This window comes from Schistocerca serialis, chromosome 5, assembly GCF_023864345.2.
Source record: "Schistocerca serialis cubense isolate TAMUIC-IGC-003099 chromosome 5, iqSchSeri2.2, whole genome shotgun sequence".
Taxonomy (NCBI): domain Eukaryota; kingdom Metazoa; phylum Arthropoda; class Insecta; order Orthoptera; family Acrididae; genus Schistocerca; species Schistocerca serialis.
In genome coordinates, this window is record NC_064642.1 from 361,133,304 (window position 1) to 361,153,183 (window position 19,880).

At 41.5% G+C, this 19,880-nt stretch overlaps 1 protein-coding gene across 1 annotated transcript in view; it reads right to left on the reverse strand.

The window, feature by feature from the left end:
• Positions 1-19,880, reverse strand: part of LOC126481691 (osteoclast-stimulating factor 1-like) — a 78,358-nt gene that overhangs the window by 13,291 nt on the left and 45,187 nt on the right. Inside the window, exon 3 of the mRNA XM_050105633.1 lies at positions 17,978-18,095. Coding sequence (XP_049961590.1) covers positions 17,978-18,095 — 118 coding nt within the window. The remainder of the gene's footprint in view (positions 1-17,977; positions 18,096-19,880) is intronic.

The following is a 19,880-nucleotide window of genomic DNA, read 5'->3' on the forward strand; positions in this document are numbered from 1 at the left end:
CTAGGATGGGTCGCATGAGTTATTTGTAAGCAAGCTCTTTAGTAGACTGATTGTACTTCCCCCAGTATTCTACCAATAAACCAAAGACTACTATCTGCTTTACCCACAACTGGACCTATGTGATCATTCCATTTCATATCCATACGAAGTGTTACACCCACATATTTGTATGAGATGGTCGATTCCAATAGTGACTCGTTGATATTATAGCCACAGGATGTTCCCACTATGATGACTGCATCTTAGTGTTACCCCTAACCCTATGTCTCATCATGATCATGATGTTCGGACAGTTGGGAATAATGTTTGCATTTTTCAACACATCCTGTGCCATTTCCAACCAGTGTTCCTTCTGCTTCATTATCAACAGTTTCGGGATGACTTTTGCAGATTGTCTCCTCTTGAACAAATTTACAGCCAAAATTAAATGTACCAATTCAATGCTTACCCGTTTCTTCTCATTTGAAAGTTCTCATACTGTGATGCAATGGTTTAAAGTCTGCACTTGCTCAATGACATTGTCATTTCAGCTTGAAGAGGGTCTGCTTGAATGCAGTTCACTATCCACTGATTTGCAGCAATCTTTGAAGCAGTTTTACCAATTCCTTTATTCACAAGTTGCTCATAGCAACGTCCCAGAGAGTCTGTTGAATCTTGGAAATGGTTTTCACTTGAGTACAACCAAGCTTTTGGCAAAATCTGATGCTGTTTTGTGTTTTGCTGCTCAATATGTTCCAGCATTTTACAACTTAATGGAATCTGATGAATGCTCAATATATGTCCTTACTCATAAACTCACTGCCAATGAACAAAGCTTTCTGCTCGTGGGAAAAAATTCATTGTGCCTGAAGGTCTTCTACCAAATCCCCACTGAAGAAAGTCATCCGTACTTCATTGATCCATGAAGGAAACAAAGTTCTATACTTTTTGAACACACCTCATGTAATTTAAGAAAATTTGATAAATATTTAGGTTCTTGTAGTTTTAATAAAAAATATTTCTTTTGCCAACCAATTATAACAGATGAAAACTATATTTACTCTTACATCTCACACAAAGAGCATACAGTAGACATACTAGCAGGGGGCATTATACTTAGGATGATGCTGCAGTTTCCTGAGGGTACTGCACTGACAAATTGCATCTATTTACTCAGTTGTTGGTCACCATTATTTTAATCTTTTAGCTCAATTAATAAGGCACTGTATGCTAACAAGCAGTATGTGTACTTTTGAAAGATGCATATGTACAGGTACAATACAGTCTTTTCCATTGTCAATATACTTTAAACAAAGCAATATTTACCCTTCTCATTCCACTAAGAAGGGGTAAGTGAGGCACCAACTGGTGAGTCAGCTCTCGTTCACAATAATAATTCTACAATGGGACATTTTCTAGAACAGGCAAGCATGTAGGAAAGGATAATGTTTTATCTCACTGTCAGTAATACAATATGGCCATAAGAAACTAAGTTTTTTTGTTTGTTTTTGTTTTAGGGTTCAAAAACAACTCTGGTCAGAATGGTAGAATACGAAGACAAAGAGAGGAGTTAAAAATGACTCCATGTTAATCCCTATCGATGGAAGATAAGAAGCTAAAAACAGGGATGTGGAGAAAGGTCTATAAAATATGCCATAGAGAAACGGAGGTCATGAATTAAAAATTAAATGGCCTTCATCATATTTATACAGATAAAAAGTAAAATGTGGTAAACAGCCCTGGGTCATTCACTAAAACAGCCAATAACTCAGACAACAAATGCAAATGAAAACTTAAATGGGTAAAAAAAAGGGGGCATTCCACCAGGAAATGGCAGACTGTTAAAGGTTGAGCGCAATGAGCACAAAGCAGTCGGGGAGCACCACTGAACAAATGGTAATGGCTAAAAAGACAGTGCCCGATAGACAACCTAGCTAAAATGATCTCCTGGCCTGAGAGGGCCAAGACGAGGTCGTCCAAGCGGCCGGCAGAGGCTTAACAACTCTGAGCTTGTTCCCACAAAGGGACGGCCAGTGGTGAAGCCAAAGTGAGCAAGTGACAGCTTTCCTGGACCCATTGGACTAAGAGATGGATGGTGTACAGCACACAGAGGCTTTGAAGGGCACTGAGAGAGTCGGAGCAGATGACGAAAAACCTGTCACCAGATGTACTCTGTTGCCTGATACAGGGCGAAGAGCTCTGCTGTACATACTGAGCAGTGTTCCGAAAGCATACTAAAAAACGTTGGTGCCAGTGACTAAGGCACACCCGACAGCATGGTCAGTCGAGAGCAATCAGTGTACACAAAGGTACAGTTGATGCTTATGAGTGAAGACGATTGTGACATCGCTGAAGATGCCACTCAATGAGACGTCTGTGAAGATCTGCAATAGGTGGCAAAATCGTCAACAAAAAGGGAGCTTGAGATGCCCTGTGGGAGACAGGCCATTACAGAGTTAATGGCGATAGCAAAGAGGATGGCACTCAGGACGGAACCCTGAGGCACACCGTTTTCCTGGATGAAGGTATCCAACAAGGCAGAACACACACATACCTTGAAAACTCGGTTTTTTAAAAGTTCCTTAAGGAAATGGGGCATGCGGCCACAGGAGCCCCACATGTAGAAAGTACAGAGGATACCAGTCCTCCAGCAGGTGTTGTGGGCTTTCTCCAAATCGAAAACACGGCCACGGTTTGGAATTTCCACAGAAAACCAATCATAACATGAGTGGACAAAGTGATGAGATGGTCAACTGCAGAATGGTGCGCTCCAAATCCACACTGTGCAGTGGTTAATAAATTGCAATACTCGAGCCACCATACCAACCGGACATGAATCAAATGTTCCATCACCTTGCAAACACAGCTGGTGAGAGAAATGGGGTGGTAGCTAGAAGGAAGGTGTTTGTCCTTATCAGTCTGAGGTAAGGGTAAGACAGTGGCTTCACGCCAGCGTCTGGGAAACATGCCCTCTGCCCAGATGCAGTTGTATGTATAAAGCAGAAAGTGCTTGCAAACAAAAGAAACATTCTGCACCATCTGAATATGGAGATCGTTTGGCCCTAGGGCGGAGGATCAGGACAAAGTGAGAGCACAATCTAGCTCCCTTTTAGTAAAGGTGGCATTACAGCACTCACGATTCCCGAGAAGAGAAGGGTATTGGCTGAGCCTCCTCCACTCGTGTCCAACAGAGGAGGGCAAGGTGACAGTGGTAGCAGCTCTAAATCTTTGCAAAATGGTGACCCAAGATGTTGGAGGTAACAATAGGGTCCACTATGTCATCATCTGCCACTGTCAGGCCGGAAATTGGGGAACGGATCTTGGTCCCAGAGAGCCGTTGGAGGTGGGCTCACACGACAAAAGAGGGAGTGGAACTGTAAAGAGCTAGTGAATGAAATCCAGCTAACATTTTGCTATCCCAAAGAATGCAACGACACTGTGCACGCAACTATTAACAATGAATACAGTTTGCTATTGTAGGATGACTGTTAAAAATGCAGACAGCACATCTCCATGGGTGAATTGCGTCACGACATGTCTCAGTCCACCAACAGAACAGGGTTTGGCTTGGTAAAGAGGAAGTGTGAAGAATGGAATGTTCTGCGATTGTAAGGATAACATTTGTATGATATTCTACGTGGTCATCACAAATGGGGAAATTTTGAAACTTCCTGCAGATTAAAGCTGTGTGCCAGACCAAGACTCGAACTGGGGACCTTTGCCTGTCGCAGGCAAGTGTTCTACCAACTGAGTTACCCAAGCACGACTCACGACCCATCCTCATAGCTTCAATTCTGCCAGTAACTTGTGTCCTACCTTCCAAACTTCACAGAAGCTCTTCTGCGAACCTGGAGAACTAGCACTCCTGGAAGAAAGGATACTGTGGGGACATGGCTTAGCCACGGTCTGGGGGATGTTTCCAGAATGAAATTTTCACTCTGCAGCAGAGCGTGCGCTGATATGGAACTTCCTGGCAGATTAAAACTGTGTGCCGGACCGAGATTCAAACTCGGCACCTTTGCCTTTCGTGGGCAAGTGCTCTACCAGAATTGAAGCTGTGAGGACGGATCGTGAGTCGTGCTTGGGTACCTCAGATGGTAGAGCACTTGCCCACGAAAGGCAAAGGTCCCGAGTCTCGCTCCGGCACACAGTTTTAATCTGCCAGGAAGTTTCATATCAGAGCACACTCCGCTGCAGAGTGAAAATTTCATTCTGGGAAAATGTTGTTCGTTGGAGGAGTAAAGCCTCCACTTGGCCTTAGTAAGCTGCCATTTGGGTGTGCACGTAGGTGGGGTAGGAGTCGGCAAATGGATAGCACATGAGAAATGGTCACTCGAGTATGTGTCAGAAAACGGACCACTCGAGATGATGGGCAAGTTGGGCAGTGCAGCAGGATAGGACCAAACGGGAGTAAGTGTGCGTGGAGTCTGAAAGGAACATGAGTGCCCCTGTGTTCAGGCAGAGGTGGTTAAGTTGATTGAGAAGGTAACAAAGAGGGCACCTCTCTGACAGGTTCTGGGAGGGGCATCAGAAAGGGGTGACATAGGTGCCCAATAAGCTGGAGGAAGTCTGCCCTGGTGGCTTCGAATGACAGAGGGTTGTAAACGGTACAATGGGGATAGGTCAAGCAAGGAAGGAAGGAAAAGGCGAATTGCAACAGCCTGAAGATTGGTAGTAAGGGAGATGGGTTGACTTTGAATTTCATCCCGTATGAGCAGTTGACTCCCGCATGAGACGGAATGGGGGTGGGGAGGTGGCTGGGGGAGGGGGGGCTCAACAAGAACCAGAAAGAAATGCAAGAGCTCAAAGCGATCATGAGGACACAATTTTGTTTCCTGGAGACACAGAACAAGCAAACGCTGTGATTCTAAGAGCAGCTGTAAATCCTCTCTATTCAAAGGCCACGAACATTCCATTGACTGAGAGTCTTGTCTTAACGAGGTAAGCGGTGGAGAGAAAAAATGAAGGGGTGTCACCTCAGTGGCTGCCGAATGCTAGCCTTCAAAGACTCACTGTTACAGGCGCAAAGGCTGGAGGATCCTGCTCCACGAGATCTACAGAGGTGTCGGCATTCTCTCTGCAGAGCCCAGGCCAGGAAAACAGTGGGCAGTGTGCACCAGCGACATGGAGGTTGGGCGGGTGAGGGTATCATCTTGCGACATCATCGAAGACAATCACTGAGTTGGCGAAGGAGAAAACCATTTGCATTTGTTTGACTTCTTGGAGCCTTTCCGGTTGGCAGAGGAAGACTCAGGTGTTTGTTGTCTTGAGGGACGTAGGAAGTCTTCATGGGAGTATGCCTTCTGTACTTTCCAGCCTGCTAGTTGTGTAGCAGGTGGCTTTGCCCCAGAAGGCAAATGTTTGTTGGCTTGTTGCAGAGCTGAACAAGGAGATGGCAATGCTACCATGACACTGGGCAGTTTCACAACAATCTCAAGAGGAGACGGCATGGTCACCATTGCAGTTGATACAGCAGGTAGGAGGAGGCAGACAATCGCCCTTATGCACATCCCTACCCCATGTTACACATTTGGCCAGTTGTGGTTGAAATGATGACACTCGTAGCAGTGCATTGGGTTCGGAATGTACAGTCAGATTGTGGTAACTTCATAGCCTGCTTTGATCTTGGACAGGAGCACCACTCAAGTGAGAAAAAGAGCATGTGTGGGCACTAAGGATGCATCTACCTCTTTCATCGCCCAATGGACTGCAATGGCACCCCGATCAGAGAGATACATTAGGATTTCTGCGATGCTCAGACCATCAAGCTGCCTAGTGCAAACACCATGGGAAACAGTAGCGCTTTGGAATCACAAATAGTCTCCAAAAGCAGAGTGACACTGCATAAAAGAGAACAGGATTTCACAGGACCATCAACACTTTTCTGAATGAGAAACAGATTTACCATTGCAAAGTACTGACTGTCTTCAGTACGTGAAACCACAAGGAACCATGGTATAGCTAGGAGGGTCTTTGGACTGGGAGCTTCATTCCATTTATGTTTGGTAGACATTGACTGCAAAGATAATGATTGGCTCATTGTGAGAAAATCCCCCACGATTGCCAGCGCCTCTGATGGTGCGCGCCTTCCAACAGGGGTCCACCCCTCAGAGTGGGGCACACCCACCTTAGGTGATTGTTCACAACTCAGGTCACACCTTCTGAACACCTGACAGAGGGGCCAACTGGCAATTTGGGAAGGTAGCATCGCAGGTAATCACCTCTCCCTGGGGCTGGTCAGTACCAGGGGGTACATGCAAACCCTACCTGTCAACCTGGGGCTGGTAATTATGCATTACGCAGTCACTTGTTACACGTCAGACATGTGGGCCGGCCTTCAGGTGCACACAGGGAGGAAGAATAAAAAGAGGAACCTCAAACACCTGAAGCAGAGGAAAGATCAGAGAAGGTGAACAAAGAGAAAAGGAACAAAAAACAGTGGTGAGACTGTTCTGATGTCAGCCACTGAAAATGTGGAACAAAACACCCCAGACATGTTCACCAAGGGAGGGGAAAAAGAATAGCAAGAGGGTAGACATGCAGCGTGGAAGAGAAGAGATGCAGCAGAGGCTTGCGCCCATGGTAGCCACGCATGAGCCCGCCAAAGAGCAGTGAGCCCCCTGGGGAGACAGTAAGATGTGTGCTCTGCAGCAGGGTAATGTATGTTACAGTACCGACTCTCTGGGTGTGTATATTTGTACTAAGTAACAGCTTAGTGCTCACCATGGTGACATAAAGCTACACTAATAGTTAAACACGAGTTGGCATATATCTTGAGTTGGTGCATTGTTTAGTTATCAATATTATATATTAAATATTTACAACAGTCTGCCAAAGTTGGGGTAACTTTTTTTGACTCTGCGACTGTAGAAATCACGGGGTTTTGAGGCAAACACTCATCAATCCATGTTCGGAGCAAATTTTCATCTGAAAAGGAAGTTCCTTGAAGGTTGTACGGCACAGAGCGAAAAAGGTGAAAATCTGAGGGCTCATGATCATGTGGATAAGGCAAGTGTGAAATCTCTTCCCAACCCCACTCCTGTATGCAGGTCACAGTTATCACAGAGTAGTATCACTTCGCGCTATCTTTCTGATCATTGTTCTTTGATTGCACCTGAAAGACATCTCAGCTATTGACAATAAATGTCAACAGTGGTGGTTTCACCTTGGGATAGCAATTCCTTGTACACCACACTATTGCTCTTTCATCAGATGCATATCATTATCTTTTGTGGATGCATGCAAGTCTTTGTATGGGCAGTTACTGCTTTTGTTTATGCTCAACCATTCCTTTCTTTTCCTTATGTTAGCATAGAGACACCAATTCTCATCACCAGTAAAGATACAGGATACATATTACCACATGCCGATTTTCATGATTTTGGCTTACAGTTTATGGTCACCATACACCTGAATTTTTTAACCTTCCCCACTGCATACAAATGTCACACAATGGTGGAATTATTACAGTCCATCACATTTTGCCAGTTCTTGAGTACAATAAATGGATCACTGTGGATTAACATTTTTAAACAATGTTCTTCAAATTCCAAACTTGGACAGTTACTAATGTCAAAACAATTCTTAAAATGAGAAAATCATTTTCTTTCCACGCTCTGTCCAATGGTATTATCCCCAAACACAGCACAAATGTTTCTGGTTGCCTTCACTGCTGTCAACCCTTTATTGAACTATGAACAGAAGAGTACGTCAGTAATTCTGATTTCTCTGCTCGGCACTCCATTTTCTAGCATCCACAGCTCCACTCACTCTCCAAATGACAACCGGGGGGGGGAAAAAAAATAGTAACTGGAATACCAACATGCAAAACAAAAACACTACAAACTTATGCACCAACGTAAGAAGTTGCATGTCAGATGTCTCTAGAAACAGCAAAGTGTAACCAGTAATGAGATTGTCTGTGGTTATTTTTTCAGTAAACGCATCCACAAGGACAAGGGCCATGGCCCTTATAGCAAAACACTGTGGAGGGACAAAATGCTGGAAAGGTTATTTGGGCTTAGAAATCTAACTACACATGCACAGGCAGAACATTTATTCATATTCTGAACCTGAAATTTTATTTTTTCACCGAATCTCAGAATCTCTCCCCTATATTACACTTTTGCTTACAGCCAACCTTGAGTATCCAGCTTCCTATGAAACCATCCCTTACAGTTACATTAGCAAGTCCTTATATCCAGCATATTGCACCATCATTTCTCAGGTGCTTCTATCATGGCCCCTTTTAATCATTGCCTAACTTATACTTTTCATTCTCTCAAAACTGATAGCTATCTGCATCATTACCTCCACAGTGAAAATGAGGTCCACAATTGTGCAACTTGAACAATGGAAGTATAATAATGAGTGGCCTGCAGGGGCTCAATGACACTGTCAGCTCCAGGCAGGCATGCAAAAGCTCTTTAAAATGTTAGGCCCATCCCAAGATCTCACACCTGAACCCACAGAAGTGCTTACTCCAAATAAACTTTGTACTGCTATCTTCAACCTAGAGACAAGACCCAACTCTCCTGGTTGCCCTATAGTTGGTTAATTTCAAAGGAACTACAGCATATATCTTCTTCAATTGTTCAACCTTTGCAACCTACACTCCTGGAAATTGAAATAAGAACACCGTGAATTCATTGTCCCAGGAAGGGGAAACTTTATTGACACATTCCTGGGGTCAGATACATCACATGATCACACTGACAGAACCACAGGCACATAGACACAGGCAACAGAGCATGCACAATGTCGGCACTAGTACAGTGTATATCCACCTTTCGCAGCAATGCAGGCTGCTATTCTCCCATGGAGACGATCGTAGAGATGCTGGATGTAGTCCTATGGAACGGCTTGCCATGCCATTTCCACCTGGCGCCTCAGTTGGACCAGCGTTCGTGCTGGACGTGCAGACCGCGTGAGACGACGCTTCATCCAGTCCCAAACATGCTCAATGGGGGACAGATCCGGAGATCTTGCTGGCCAGGGTAGTTGACTTACACCTTCTAGAGCACGTTGGGTGGCACGGGATACATGCGGACGTGCATTGTCCTGTTGGAACAGCAAGTTCCCTTGCCGGTCTAGGAATGGTAGAACGATGGGTTCGATGACGGTTTGGATGTACCGTGCACTATTCAGTGTCCCCTCGACGATCACCAGTGGTGTACGGCAAGTGTAGGAGATCGCTCCCCACACCATGATGCCGGGTGTTGGCCCTGTGTGCCTCGGTCGTATGCAGTCCTGATTGTGGCGCTCACCTGCACGGCGCCAAACACGCATACGACCATCATTGGCACCAAGGCAGAAGCGACTCTCATCGCTGAAGACGACACGTCTCCATTCGTCCCTCCATTCACGCCTGTCGCGACACCACTGGAGGCGGGCTGCACGATGTTGGGGCGTGAGCGGAAGACGGCCTAACGGTGTGCGGGACCGTAGCCCAGCTTCATGGAGACGGTTGCGAATGGTCCTCGCCGATACCCCAGGAGCAACAGTGTCCCTAATTTGCTGGGAAGTGGCGGTGCGGTCCCCTACGGCACTGCGTAGGATCCTACGGTCTTGGCGTGCATCCGTGCGTCGCTGCGGTCCGGTCCCAGGTCGACGGGCACGTGCACCTTCCGCCGACCACTGGCGACAACATCGATGTACTGTGGAGACCTCACGCCCCACGTGTTGAGCAATTCGGCGGTACGTCCACCCGGCCTCCCGCATGCCCACTATACGCCCTCGCTAAAAGTCCGTCAACTGCACATACGGTTCATGTCCACGCTGTCGCGGCATGCTACCAGTGTTAAAGACTGCGATGGAGCTCCGTATGCCACGGCAAACTGGCTGACACTGACGGCGGCGGTGCACAAATGCTGCGCAGCTAGCGCCATTCGACAGCCAACACCGCGGTTCCTGGTGTGTCCACTGTGCCGTGCGTGTGATCATTGCTTGTACAGCCCTCTCGCAGTGTCCGGAGCAAGTATGGTGGGTCTGACACACCGGTGTCAATGTGTTCTTTTTTCCATTTCCAAGAGTGTATTTCATACAACACCCATTCCTGTCCTTATAACTTTTTACCCCCAAAATCCTCTTGTTATGAATTATCTCACTAACATGAGTTCAATCTGTTGTTGAACATTTTCAGAACAAGTAACGACCTGAAAATGAACCCATTTCTCCCTCTTCTTTTAAATCATCATCATCATCATCATCATATACATTTAAAATTTGAAGGGCACAAAAGAGGCCAGGGATACAGCCACCATGGTTTCCAATAATCTCTTGAGAAGGCTTTCTTGGAGTAAACTAGCAGTTAACACCTTATCTGGATATGGTACACTGACAATATTTTAACCTTTAGGATCAAAAATTAAGTTGACACGAGAAATTTCGTAGTGCTTGCAGTACCAACACTGTCCCATAAAGCTTAGGTGCACCTCAGCTCACCCTCACGCAGATGCAGCTAGTATAGGCTACCCACCTTGTGGCTCTATTTCACATTCAAGAACTACTAGGCCACCCCTGCCACATGTGCTCCCTTAGCTGGTACAGTATAGTACGGTTGTGTAGTCCATGGATCAGATGCCTAACTGCTCATGTATCAACTGTTTACCCACATGTGCCTGTGGGGTCCCCAGCTACTCTCATGCGGACACTTGGGCTGAAACAACTTGTCCTAAAACATTCCAGTCTGGCAGAAGTACTCAGAGCTTTTAGCTCTGTCAATTGCAACCGCTCAATAAAAATAACGACTGTGTTGCATTTACGAATGTACTGCTCAAACTTCCACTGCTCCCTTCCAGGTGTGTAATTAATGTTTCTACACAGTCTTCCATAATGCTGCTATTCTTGGCTGCCTCTCTGATGACATCAGAAATGCTGTTCCCCTTTTTTCTCCACTTCTCACTACTAATTCAATGCACAGATTTCACAAGGAGTTAGTTGAGGGTGTGTGTTGAAAATAGTAGCTTCTTTTGTGATATAATTTTGGACGATCTGGTCTCTTTAGAAAATTTTTCACAAAGTCTGCATTCCATAATTTTAGCCATGAAACAATTTCATTTTTCCTTGTTCCAAAAGTTGATGTTTATCATGAACAACATAATCAGGACATGATCCATACTAATGACATAACCTTGCAACACTTGCCTTAAGAGATATTATGAACCAATTCTGAAAAAACAGCAGTTTTGAATTATGTATTTACATACAATTCAGCACCAGTCTGATTAACACTAGCCAATATGTTTGACATGAAGCAGAGCACTAGATAGCCTTTACGTCAACAATGCAAGTTGCATTTGTTCATAGCGCCTCCACTGCCACAAGTAATTTCTAAGTGTAAGAGATCAAATTACTATTGCAAAATGAAATATTACTAAAAGTCACACCATGTTCTAATCAACACTGTTTTCATGGTTCCTTTTGTTGAACAACAATTTCAAAACAAAAGTTCTTAACTGTTTTATTACTTCACTGACTTTGCTTATTTTCAATCTAACAAAACCCTGTAACTATGATTTACAGTCATAAAGAAATCTTCTTACGTACCCAGAACTGTTTTAAAGAAAGAAAAATCTCGCACTGTGGTGACAAGAATAAGTGTGCCTATCACATAGCAGATTTCCTCATTTTCTAAATTACCCTTTCATACAATATGCAGCAAACAACTGCTAACAGACACAGAGGAGGAGGAAGAGGAGGAGGAATGGTGTATGGGACAGGTCTCAGATCCTCCAGTCCTGTGTTGTACTGAGTCATGAGGGGAATGCTCCTCTGTGGTGAAAAGATAAAGGACAGGGGACATCGGTTTTCGAAAAAGGTGGGAACAGTGTGTGGGACTGGGTTTTGGTTAGGGATAAGTAAACTTTCCTGTACTGGCACAGATGGAAGGAGAAAGGATCTATAGCGGAGGATAAAAAAAATGTTTGTAAGGGTTGTTACTGATAGAAAAAGTATCTTGTAGAAAGTTACAAATCTTACACTTTGTTCATTTAAATTGGTCAGTTGGCTTGATAACTGCAATTTTTGCATCATGTAGTGACTCACATCACTAATGAATGCACAACTAAACTAAACTACGCCCAAACAGGCCTTGAAGGCTCAATGGTACTGACTGACCACCATATCAGCCATAAGCGTCACTGGATGTGGATATGGAGGAGCATGTTGTCAGCACACTGCTCTCAATGAAGGCATGACTGAAAGTGGAAAATGACAGTTGCAGCAAATGAGAACAAAGCAAGCTCATGTTAAGGGATCATGTTATGAACAACAAAGGTAACATGCGATTTTTGGAGAATGTGGGTGAATAAGAATTGAGATTTGATTTGATTTGATTTGATTTATTTCGTGTTCCATAGGTCAACTGTGTTGAATACACAAGGACGTGGAACGAGTCAGTTTTTTACAAATACAGTCTGATAATCTTATAGCATATACAGAAATTTGAGTACATAATTATATAAAAACTTATACAGTAAATTCTTTGGGCAGCAATATAGAAAAAGAAAATACATATTTTCTTAGAATTATTAAAACACTACAGAAAACAGATACGGAGCACACACAGATACACATCTCAGGTTAAATAAAATTCATAGTGGCATTATGTCAACTTGTATTATATAATATTAAAATATTACAATTTATTTAGTTAAAAATTCATCTAGACTGTAAAAGGCTTTTTCTAGCAGAAATATTTTTAGTGCTTTCTTAAACTCGCTATTGTTATGAATCTTTGTCTTTATTTCGGGAGGAAGAGCATTGAAGAGTTTTGCTCCAGTGTAATGGACACCCTTTTGTGCCAAGCTCAAATTTCTGAGTTCACTGTGTATGTCATTCTTCCTCCGTGTGTTATGATCATGATAATTACTATTTGGTTGAAATATATCTATATTTTTACAAACAAAACACATGAGAGAAAAAATATATTGGCATGTAGTTGTGTATATTTTAAGATTACGAAAACTATTTCTACAAGAGTCTCTTGGGCGCAATCTACATATAATTCTTAAAGCTCGCTTCTGTGCAATGAACACTTTCCTTGCTAATGGCTGGTTGCCCCAAAAAATAATTCCGTACTCAATGAGACAATGAAAATAGCCATAATAGGCCACTTTTGCAGTGTTAGGTTCAACACATGTAGTGACAACCCGTAAAGCATAGGTAGCAGAGCTAAGCCTCTTACAGAGATCAATAATATGTGAAGACCAGTTCATTTTCTTGTCAATGTGCACTCCAAGAAATTTCGTTGTTTCCATTCTGACTATTGGTTGATTACCACATGTCACACTTATCTCTCTCTCTTTTTCTGTTTTTGTACAGAATTGAATAAAGCTGGTCTTACTGGAATTTAATGAGAGACCATTCACCTTGAACCATTTAACCATATCTGAGAGTATGTGATTACTGAGTTCCTCAAGATTGTTGACTGTTCTACTGCTCATAAAAATTGTGGTATCATCAGCAAATAATGTAAATTTACACGGCAGGCTTGTACATGATGGTAGATCATTTATAAAAATCAGGAATAATAGTGGCCCAAGAATTGAGCCCTGGGGCACTCCACATGTAATGGAACTCCATTCAGAATCTGAGGAAGTGTCACATACTCCACCCGAGCTATTCAACACAACTTTTTGTTTTCTGTCTTGGAGGTACGACTGTAGCCAATTGCCTGCAACACCACTTATTCCTACTAATTTTGCTTTTTGCAAGAGAATCTGGTGATCAACACAGTCAAACGCTTTGGATAAATCGCAGAAGACACCAAGTGCTAGCATTTTTTCATTAAGGGTTTCTAGAACTTCATTTGCAAGTGCGTAGACTGCGTCTTCTGTTGAACGGCCCTTTTGAAAGCCAAACTGGCTTTTGCTGAGAACTCCATTCTTCATGAGATGATCAGTAATTCTTACATGTATTAGCTTTTCTAGAATTTTGGAGAAAGCTGTCAGCAAAGAGATAGGTCGATAGTTAGTTAGTTCAGCTTTATCCTCCTTTTTGTACAGGGGCTTCACAATGGCATACTTAAGTCTACTGGGAACAACACCTTTCTGAAGGGAAGCATTGAAAATATGACAGAGAATTTCCCTTATCCACACACAAGAATATTTCAATAAATTACTAGATATATTATCAACCCCTGCAGAATTCGTACTTTTTAGAGACATGATGATTTTTTGAATTTCTTCTACAGTGACAGGATTAAGGTGCATTTCTGAAATTGTGTTAGAATATACAGCTTGACAAAGAGTTACAGCTTCATCAACATCGGGCTTGCAACCAATCTGTTGAGATACTGATAGGAAGTGTTTATTAAAAATCTCAGCCACCCTTTTGGGGTTATCTATTAGGATACCTTCATATCTGATATTATTTATATCTTCTTTACTTGTTGCATCTCTTCCTGTTTCTTTTTTTACAATGCTCCAAATTGCTTTTATTTTATTATTAGAATTATCTATTTTCTTCTCATAATAAAAGGCTTTTGATTTCTGTATTAGTTTCTTCAAAATTTTACAGTATATTCTATAGTGTTCCCATTTTTCTACATCTTTACAGAATCTTATTGCAGCATAAGTTTCCCTTTTGGTTTTACATGACTGTTTTATACCTTTTGTAATCCAAGGCTTGCTTACAGAATTGGAAGCACTGTTTCTGACCCATTTCTTGGGAAATATTTCTTCAAAAAGAGCACAGAATTCATTTATAAAACAGTTAAATTTAGTATCAACATCATCATGGCTATATACTAAAGACCAATCCATTTGCTGCAACCTGTGGTTGAAAGTTCCTTTCGCCTTTTCATTAATTACTCTTATGACTTTCCATCGAGGAAATTCTTTTTTGAACAGATTAACGTCATAAATAGCGAGAATTTGTCCATCATGATCTGAAAGCCCACTTATAACCTGCCTGACAATATAGTTCTGATGTCTATTTACATCTAAAAAAACGTTGTCTATCATAGTTTGGCACTCGGATGTAATTCTTGTTGGGAAATTTATTACTGAAGTCAGATTGAGTAAGTTCATCACAATCTCAAAGTCTATTTTATTCTTATTTTCTGTCAAAAAGTTTATATTAAAATCACCTAATACTACAATATCCTTCGCTTTTGAAAGTAACCATGACAGAAGGAGTTCCATTGAATGCAGAAAAGTTTTTATGTCACCTGAAGGAGCCCTGTAGACAGCCAACACTATTATCGGATAGAATTTAGTTGTTATTTCTGTGGCACATGCCTCAAATTGTTGTTCCACACAATATTTCTTAATATCTATAGCTTTGTATGCTACACTATCCTTAACATAAATTGCTACTCCACCTTTATCTTTACTTTCCCTACAGTAGTATGTTACTAAAGTATAACTTGCTATAGATGGCAAGGCACATTTATCAGTAACATGGTGCTCAGTTAAGCACAAAATCTGGGCATTATTTATACTGTCCTTTTCACTAATGTTAATAAGGAGTTGATCTATTTTGTTTAAGAGGCCCCTTATATTTTGATGAAAGAAAGAGATGCCTTCCTCTTGCTTTTTCATTCTATTAGTGGTGTTACCTGACTGAGAATCCATTGGAGTCTGCCTTGAGACAGGAGAGAGGAGACACCTGACACTACCTACTGTTGTCCCTTCTTTTTCTTCGGGCCCACACATAAAAAATCGTTGAGATGAGAAGGAGGCTCAGCATTTCTTCTGTCCAACAGCCTTCTATTTGTTGTTGTTGATGGAGGTGCTGTTTCTGACACTTCAAATGTTGGTTCTACCACTACTGCTGTGTTTCCTTGTGAACTTGGAGTCTTCTCGTTTTTGTTATTTTCGTCTAAAATAATACTTGGCTGATGAGGAACAGTAGTTCTTTTGTTGTTGAAATCGATGTCCACTGTTCTTTCTGTTAAAATTTGATCTTTTTTTACATGTTTTGCTGCTGCTGATGAAGTTTCTAATGAATTTTTTTGAAGTGTTTTCGTAATGGAGTCAGGCGATGGCAATGCAATTATCGTTTTGGTTTTGAATTTGTTTTGGTGGTTTTTTATTACCCTGGTTATCAGGCTTGTCAGATATTCTTTCCCCAAGCCATTCAGGTGAAGTCCGTGTTGCGTGTGGAATCTACGTCCAATACTGCTTATATCAACGCATTTCACGTTTTTAAAATGTTTGCAGATTTTTGCAAACTGACTGTTGGCACTTTCTATTTCCCTGTTAACACATGACCATCTTACAACTTTGATTTTTTGGCAGCATAAAGCCACTTGTTGACAAAGTCTCGAGACTTAGTAATATTGAAAATATGATGCTTAATTGGGAATTAGAAAATCTGTCAGTTAACGCTGTGATAGAATTTGATGACACAACAAATGAACATTAACCTGATGCAAAGTCAGTTAATAGTAGAGCTCTCATACTGGTTACAGTTACAATTGCAGACAGGTTACCACAAAAATCTGTAAGTGAATTTTTAATAAACATTTCAGTTGAAAATAAACACTTATGTTCTTTGCGAGTGATGTCAATTGACTCCTGTTATTTTTTTAGTAATTTCCAGCAATTAATATTTCTACTAACAACTATTTTTGCACCAGTATGTGATTGACCTCTAGACTGTATATAACAGGAGCCAAAGACTTATACATGACTCCTACCAACTATCTGCTCTCACCTGAAAAATGTTCCCATTGTACTGTATCTTCTCCCAGTTCTGCCTTCATTTACCTCCTCTCCATATCTATTCATTTCCTTCAGTCATCTCTCGTGTTCACTTTTCTTTGATGCTTCCACTTCCCCATTGCTCCCTTCATTTTATTTAGTCTTATTTCTATTTTCAGTGTGCTCTTTCTTTAGCTATTCAATCTGACCGCTCCACTTCTCTCGTTTTCAAATCTCCTATCATTAAATATTTAATGTTGATCTCCCTCTCCAGAATATCTCTCAATCTGTGATAGAGAACAACTTGCCTAAACAAGCACACAATAATTTTATTTATTTATTTCAACTTTTTGCTCTCTGTCACTGAATGAAAGGCCTCCTCGTACCATAACTTATCATTTGTGTAATATGGTTTATCCATATGGCAGCATTTGCTATGCAAGCTAATACTTTGTACTACTTATTTCTACCTACCAACCTATTAGTCAAACAATGGAAAATCCAGGATAGACTGTATCAATATTGTGAAAAGGAAAGATGCTACTCGCTATATAGCAGAGAGCTGAGTCGTAGATAGACATGACAAAAATTATGTCACAATTAGCTTTCGGCCAGTAAGGCCTTCATCAAAATCAGATAACAAACACACACATACACACTCACGCAAATGCAACTCACACCCACGACTGCAGCCTCAGGCAACTTAGGCCACACTGCCAGTTGTCTGAGACAGCAGTTATGTTTGGGTGAGTTGCAGCTGTGTGAATGTGTATGTGTGTGTGTTTGCTGACTAATTCTGATGAAGGTCTTACTGGCCGAAAGCTAATTGTAACAGTGTTTTTGTTGTGCCTACCTGCAACTCAGCATCTCCACTATATGGTAAGTAACAACTTTCCTTTTCACAATATTGTACCAATGTATTAGTTCATTCTATGTATGAAAATTATTGTTGATACTGGGATAAATGACTCACAATTTGTGACAGAGTGGGTCTTTGTAAGAACGGCAGAACACCATCTGCTGTTGAGCTGACACACTGACAAACAATAAAATCTCTTGTCTAATTTTTCTGAGTGAATTTTCCCTTTGATTTACATCTTTCACTTCCTTTCTCAGTACCTCTCAAAATATAGAATAGAAAGCATAGCTTCATTTCACATTTTTCATTTGCCAGTTTCAGCTTCCAAGTAACGTAAATTATATAATAAAGTTTGAATTTCCATACTAACTTTAGATTTCAGTTAATATGATTCTTTAATACATGGGTGTAGTCTTGTTAATGATGACTGCTGAGCTTCTGTTTTTCTATTATTTTTATGGCTTACTGTGAAGAAATATAAAGTAGTTACCATAATTGCTGGGGATAAGACCAGTTCTATTCCCACACCGGGCTTTCCACCAATTTGGGTCTGTCACTTGGTCAAAAACGTACAGCAAATCACCTTCTTGAAAGGATAGTTCATCTGTCTGCAAAAGAAAAATAAATTTGATTTTCTAAGCAAAAAATAAATAATGTTTGACATTAATAACTCAAAGGACTAACATCACACCATACATTAACAGACAAGACACAAGGCTGTGTATAGCTGACATGTATTAGTTAACAGCAGCCATGAAATTATAAATACTAATTTGTTTACCAACAGTCATGTAGGTTACATATGAATACTTAGGTGGCAACAGCCACAAACACTAAGAGGCGTCCTCCACAACTACTTAACATTGTGGTACTCATTACTTAACACTTACAGATGAAACCAGATGGCTGACCAGCTGTTGAAAGGTAAGTGAAGTCATTTCAAGACAGCAGTGTAAGACATTATCTTGGAAAAAGAATTGTGGGCCATTACAGAGGCTTATCACAAGGCCACATATAAACTGAAGCAGATAATGACTCACACAGTGGAGCCAAGCTTACAGAAAAATTAACTAAAATAACCAAGTCCACAAACGATACAGCAAGGAAACATGAGAAAAGGCAAGAACTCAGCAATTGCTGACTGGAACATGGAAACATGTACTAGTGCAGAAACCCTTCTGAGCTACCACTCTTTCGCTAGGAAAAATACACCCAACTATGAGGGTGGTTTGAAAAGTTCTCGAAACAAAATAGTACTTTTTTTCTTTCTTCACTTTTTTTTCCAATGTAGTCTCCTTGTAGATTAATGCACTTGGTCCAACGATGTTCCAGTGCTTTGACCCCATCTCGAAAACAAGTTTCCTCCAGGTCGGCAAAATAGTTGTCAACTCGGGCTATCAATTCTTCTTTTGAAGTGAATCTTTGTCTACCAAGAAAAATTTTCAGTTTTGGGGAGAGATGGAAGTCTGACGGAGCCATATCAGGTGAATAAGGTGGGTGTGGCAACAATTAATACTTTAGTTCATGTAATTTTGCCACGGTGATGGCTCATGCATGTGGGTGTGCATTATCTTAATGGAAGATGATTTTCTTCCTTGCTTTTTTCGTGTATTCTTTCAGATGAAATATGGCAAGCAATGAGCAATTTCATGCACTTTGAATTGGCGAACCTCCATGACCATTTTGTGCACTTTTACTATGATTTCTGGAGTAGTGACACATCTTGGCCGACCACTGCATGGATCATCATCTAAGCTCTTCCTACCAAATTTAAATTCATTTCTCCACTTGGCAACAGTTGAATAAGAAGGATCAGAGTTTCCCAGTGTATTCTGGAAATCAACATGAATGTCCTTTGCTTTCTTACCTTTCTTCACAAAGTACTTAATCACTGCTTGAATCTCTATTTTTTTTCTGCTTGAATTTCGATTTTTTTTGTATCTCCGCAAATCACTACGTGGGAACAACAACAGAGCCATGTCACCACCACAGCTCTCTTCCAAGAGCACTGACGTGGCACATGTTTACAGGCAACAGTCCAATGTCATTGCACTAGCGCTGACCTCTCATGGTGATTCCGAGAACTTCATACACAGATACCAAAATGCAACCATACCAGGTACAGTAGCTCTAAAGTTAGTCAAGTACCTATGCTGTTACATGTGTTTATGTGGCACTATAGGCGAGTGGTAGCCATTCCTCAGTTTTGTTTGTTATGTAAAGGTTTCATATTATCTGAAATGGTTGACATGACTGTTCAGCACAGCACTTGTGTGTGGTAGAATTTCCTGCTTTTGTCTCATCCCATCCTTAAACACATACTGAAAGTTTCTACAACAATTAAAACTTTAGATAATACATGTTACAGTGAGGAAACATTTCACAACAGCTTA